This window comes from Miscanthus floridulus, chromosome 13, assembly GCF_019320115.1.
Source record: "Miscanthus floridulus cultivar M001 chromosome 13, ASM1932011v1, whole genome shotgun sequence".
Classification (NCBI taxonomy): domain Eukaryota; kingdom Viridiplantae; phylum Streptophyta; class Magnoliopsida; order Poales; family Poaceae; genus Miscanthus; species Miscanthus floridulus.
The window spans coordinates 14,699,790-14,705,248 of NC_089592.1; the positions used below are offsets into that span (position 1 = coordinate 14,699,790).

General features: G+C 55.1%; 1 protein-coding gene across 1 annotated transcript; it reads right to left on the bottom strand.

Moving 5' to 3' along the window:
- Positions 1-849: 849 nt before the first annotated feature.
- Positions 850-1,821, bottom strand: LOC136499493 (uncharacterized). Its single transcript, XM_066495126.1, has 3 exons — positions 1,591-1,821; positions 1,423-1,506; positions 850-1,278 (listed from the first exon to the last, which is right to left on the bottom strand). The coding sequence occupies exons 1-3, from the start codon at positions 1,819-1,821 to the stop codon at positions 850-852; spliced, it is 744 nt and encodes a 247-aa protein (XP_066351223.1).
- Between the last annotated feature and the right edge of the window lie 3,638 nt (positions 1,822-5,459).

A 5,459-nucleotide genomic window follows, 5' to 3' on the forward strand; every position in this document is an offset into this window, starting at 1 on the left:
CTTGACGTTGCATATCGGTCCCATGTTGGAGATGGCCGTGATTTTTTTAGGGTTGGCTTCGATGCTGCGCTCGGACATGATGTATCCGAGCAGCTTCCCCTTTGAAACCCTAAAAACACATTTTTTGGGATTCAATTTGACGCTGAACCTTCAAAGGTTCACGAATGTTGCGGCCAAGTTTACGATCAGGTCGCTAGCTTGAGCTGTTTTCACCACTATGTCATCTACATAGATAGAGATTGTTGGTTTGGACCGCTCGACTTGGTTAGGTTGGTCGAGCGGGTCGATTTGGTCGGCAAAGCATCGCTGCATGCACCGTTGATAGGTGGCGCCAACGTTCTTCAGACCAAAAGGCATGGTTATGTAACAGTACAAACCATATGGGGTGATGAATGAAGTCGTGACCTGGTCGGACTCTTTCATCGTGATCTAGTGGTAGCTTGAGTAGGCATCTAGGAAGGAGAGGATTTTGCACCCTGAGGTGAAGTCGACTATCTGATCTATGTGTGGTAAGGGGAAGTGATCCTTTGGACACACCTTGTTGAGGCCAGTATAGTCAACACACATTCTCCACTTCCCATTCTTCTTTTTCACAAAAATAGGATTAGCTAGCTAGTTAGAGTGGTATACCTCTTTGACAAATCCGGCTGCTAGAAGTTTGGCGATCTCGTCGCCTATGGCCCTATGCCTTTCATCGTCAAAGCGACACAGGCGTTGCTGAGTGGGCTTTGAGCCTGGGATGACACGTAGTGCGTGCTTGGCCACCTCCCTTGGTATTCCTGGCATGTCAGAAGGCTTCCATGAGAAGACATCGTGATTTGCGCGTAGGAAGTCGGCGAACTCACTTTCCTATTTGGCCAGGAGCTTGGTCCTCATCCGCACCATCTTGGTCGGGTCAGTGGGGTCGATCTCCACCGCCTTGGTTTCCTCAGTCGGATGGAAGGCACTTGAGAAGGTTGGCCCATTGCAGTCGGGGACTACTGGAGTCGCTAAATTCCCGACCTCCGGGAGCTCGACGGAGTTGATGACGGTAGTAGCGAGCTCGTAATGCTCGCAGTCGCACGTGTAGGCATGCGAGAAGGTACTACCTATAGTGATGATGTCGTTCGGCCGTTGCATCTTTAGCTTGAGGTAGGTGTAGTTAGAGATCGCCATGAACTTGGCGTAGCATGGCCACCCCAAGAAGGTGTGGTAGGACCCTAGAAAGTCCACTACCTCAAAGGTTAGAACCTCCAAGCGGAAGTTGGCGCGGTGGCCAAACATGACGGGCAGGTCGATCTATCCAAGTGGATATGCCTGTGCCGCTGAGATCATGCCATGGAAGGGAGAGCTCACTGAGCGGAGCTCCGACCGGGGGATGTGCATGGCGTCAAGGGTGTCGACATAGAGAATGTTGAGGCCGCTGCCTCCATCCATCAGCACGTTGGTGAGGCACTTCTTGCGGATGATGGGGTCGACAACGAGCGGGTAGTGACTCGGTTGGGCGATGTGGGAAGGATGGTCTCTCTGATCAAAAGTGATTAGGGAGTTTGACCAGCTAAGGAAAGAGGGGATGGATGACTTGGCAGCGCATGCCTCTCTATAGCGTACCTTGTGCTGGCGCTTGGAGTGGATAGCATCGGATCCCCCAAAGATCATGAGGCATTCCTCGAGGTCAGAGAAGCCGTCTTCATCCTTGCCCACCGCGCCTCGTTTCTTGGCCTCCTCCTTGCCTTTCCCTTCCTTTGGCCTAGCGGCTTGCCGCAGGAAGCGCTTGAGGAGCTCGTAGTCCTTGTAGAGGTGTTTGACGGGATATGGGTGGTTCATGCATTGACTCTCCATGAGCTTGTCGAAGTGGCCGGGCTAGTTCTGCTAGGGCTGCTTGCCCGCTCGGTCAGCCGCAGTGACCAAAGCTAGGTTGGCCGGTCGGTGCCGATCCTTCTTATTCTTCTTACCCTTTTGTGTGGAGGGGCACTCGTCTTGGTCCTCGCGCTTGGCCTTGCCCCTGTCCCGATCACTGCTAAAGACCACCCCGACTGCCTCCTCGCCGATGGCGTGGTTCATGATGATGTCGAGTAGGTCACGGGTGGTATGGGGCTTCACATAGCCGAGCTTGTGGATCAGGGACTTGCAAGTTGTCCTAGAGAGGAACGCGCTGATGATGTCTGCGTTAATGACATCAGGCAGGGAGTTGCACTGCTTCGAGAACCTGTGGATGTAATCTTGTAGGGACTCATTGGGCTCGTGCTGGTAGCTCTTGAGGTCCCAGGAATTCCTAGGACGGACATACATCCTCTAGAAATTTCCAACAAAGACCCTCTTGAGATCCACCCAGTCGTGGATGCTATCGGGCGAAAGGAATTTGAGCCATGCTCAAACATGCTCACCCACATAGATGGGGAGGTATTGGATGATGAAGTAGTCATCATCCACTCCTCTGGTTCGGCAGGCGACCGAAAGTCTTCGAGCCATATATCGGGGTTCGTCTCCCTGGTGTACCTGGCGATGTTGGTGGGCAGTCGGAAGCACTATGTGAATGGCACTTTCTGGATGCATCAACCAAAGGCCTGTGGCCTGGGGCCATCTAGGCTAGGGCTCCAGCCGCTTGGTCGGCTGCCATGCCTAGGGTGCATGTCCTCGCACCCGTCGATGGTCAAGGTGGGGCCCGCGCTGCCTGCTCTCGCCGCCATTCGATGAACGTCATCATCGCGCCGTGCATGGCATCGATTGTTGATGACGCTGCGAGCATCATGGTTCAGCCCAAGCCGTTTGCACACATGTGGTCGGTGTAGAGCGGACGCTGGGTCAGGCTACGGTGTAGCTGCGGCTTCCCGCCTCCACGCCCAGCAACTGCTGCGGTGAGTGGATAGAGCGATTCAACTGGTGCGGCCCTAGTCCCTCGGTTGGGCAAGAGGCCACGAGCCGGTGTCACCACCTACTGAATGATGGCGGTCTCCACCTGCACCCAGAGGTTATGATGGATTGCCTGTTCCTAGGGGTCGGTAGGCTCGGGGAGGCCGCGCAGAAGCATCACCGCTGCAGCGATGTTCTGGCCAGCCTGAGCACACTGAGGGGGTTGTTACATTGGACCTGACAGGCATGACCCCGAGCACCGCTCGCTGGGTTACGCACATGTGGCGTAGCGTGATGTGTTGGGTGCTCCGGCGTAGGCGGCGGCTGGCTCTGCCGCCTTTGCCGTAACTCCTCGCCATGCTGCTACGCACGCACTAAGGCCTGCGCACGGGGGCTAGAGGGGTATGAGTCTGCAGAGACTCCACTACCTCCGGTGGCTGTCCCGAGGCATCCACCATAGCGCACTCCCAAGACAGAGGATGGCTAGGTGCCAAGAAGTCGTCGATGCTGGAGTCATCGCTTTTGACCTTGTCATCGACGAGGTTGTGGAATGCGGCGGGAACGTAGCCAGCCATCCCCACAAACTCGGACGTTAGAGGGGGTGGCGTCAGCATCCTTAGGAGTCCCCGCGTGCACGCGTCCACGGGGGACACGAAGCCATAGGGGAACTGATCGCACAGCGGTCGCGGTGGGGACAACGGGGTCCCTCCGAAGAGTCGGCAGAAGGTATTAAATAGTGAGTAAAGAACAATATGCACATCACTCACCGTGGGGTTTGAGCCCAGCGTGGGGTTTGAGCCCAGCATGGGCTCGAGGAGAAGCGCGGGTGTCTCGACGTTGAGGTCATCGAGTGGCCCGTTGCAGTTGGTGGAGGGCGCTGCTCGTCCAGTGGGCACCAGGACAAAGAGCCTCTTCGTGGAGGCGAAGTACGCCGAGCTGGTCAGCAACAAAGTCTAGACTCCCGAAGAGGAAGGTCTAGAGTGGGACAAAGACGGGAGGAGACCACACCCTGGCAAGTGGGAGTGTGGGAAACTCCAGCGAGCCGAAGCGAATCATATCGCTCGAGCCTGCCATGCCGAAGATTGCGGAAAGGTAGGCCATTCGATGACCAAAGGCGTGAATGCACAGCGTCCTCCCCACGGACGGCGCCAACTGTCGGTGCAAAAAGTGACCAACAAGTAAATATTTGTAGTTTTGCCATGCATTGTGACCGGATGTGGCCTAGCACTTAATGACATAGGATTTATACTGGTTCTGGCAATAGGCCCTACATCCAGTAGAGGTCGGTCGGTGACTTTATTCCTGAGCCCAGGTGCTTGAAGTTTGTTGTGGGGTTACAAACGAGTAAGGTATGAGAAGGGGGTGTTAGAGGCCCGATTAGAGGAGCGTATGGTCTGTGTGTCTCTAGAGCTGTTGAGCTGTTGTGTTCTCGAGTCGTCGAGAAGGTCTGAGAGAGAGAGAGAGAGAGAGACCTGTCTTACAGGAGAGAGCGCATCCCCTTTTATAGTTGAAAGGGATGGCCTTACAAGTCAGAGAGAAAGAGAGAGAGTGTATACATGTGCTGCCTAGTCTTGTTGCTCACGCCTTCGGGTACGGGATGGCTGCCAGCGCCCACAACACTGTTTATGCCCATACGTGTCTGGCAGGCTCTACCGTGTTCTCCTGGTAAGGCCAACGACGATGCCCACAACACTGTTTATGCTCTGGCGCATCTGACAGGCTCTACCGTGTTCGCCTGTCATGCCCTGACGGCACCGTTCTGCAGGTGCGTAGGGCATAGCAGGGTACGGTCCTCGGTATTATGGTTAACTTGAGCGCCTTATCTTATCTGCTCAGCCTGCTCCTTGGGCCTACACTGAGCGGGCGTCCCCGGTCGGTCGCTTCCAGTCGGCCCCGACCGTGTTGGTCAGGAAAGAGCAGCGAGCAGAGGTCCGGCGTATCCTCAGTCGGAGAAAAGGTGGTCAGAGTCGGACTACGGTCCCACCACGGCTAGGCCTTCCGTCTCACCCGATCCCTTGGGTGCGTGCTCCGTCTCGCCCAACCCCTTGGGTGCGAGCTCCGCCTCGTTCGACCCCAAGGACGTGGGTTTCATCTCGTTCGACGGGGACCCATATCGAATCGTGGTCTTGGCATGTTATTGTGTATCTGGGTTGGCCCAGGCGCGTGATGTCGCTGTGCCGCCTGCTGGGCTAATTTTTACAGGAAAGCGGGTCCATTGGGGACCCAGGTTTATGAACCTTACACTTGGAGTCTGCTCCTAAGGAAACTCGGTAACTCACCGACGCCGGGACTCGCGGAGTTTATTATAGTGAAACTTCACCTTTCCTTGGTGCTGTGTGTTCATGGTATGGAGTGATTTGGGGGTAAAAATAGTTGGGAATTCAAGGTATGGCGAGCACCATACCTTGCCATACTGAGAGCTCCGCCCCTGGGAGTATACTTATATGGTGCCTAATGCAAGTTTAGGTTGTTGAAAACGAGAAGGACCGTGCACGGCTAGCTTTTTCTCCCAGCAGCTCGGAACTCGCTCACGTGTCAACGTTTTTGTCGCATTATGAATGGAGACAAGGTCATAAAGGCTAACGAGAAGAATATATTGTATTATATGCGCCCTTCTTCGGCATAGG

Coding starts and splice junctions, on each gene's coding strand:
- LOC136499493 (XM_066495126.1), bottom strand. CDS start 1,821: ATGGAGAGTCAATGCATGAACCACCCATATCCCGTCAAACACCTCTAC. Junction 1,507..1,590: donor ACTCCAAGCGCCAGCACAAG/GTACGCTATAGA, acceptor ACTTTTGATCAG/AGAGACCATCCTTCCCACAT. Junction 1,279..1,422: donor GCAAGAAGTGCCTCACCAAC/GTGCTGATGGAT, acceptor CCACTTGGATAG/ATCGACCTGCCCGTCATGTT.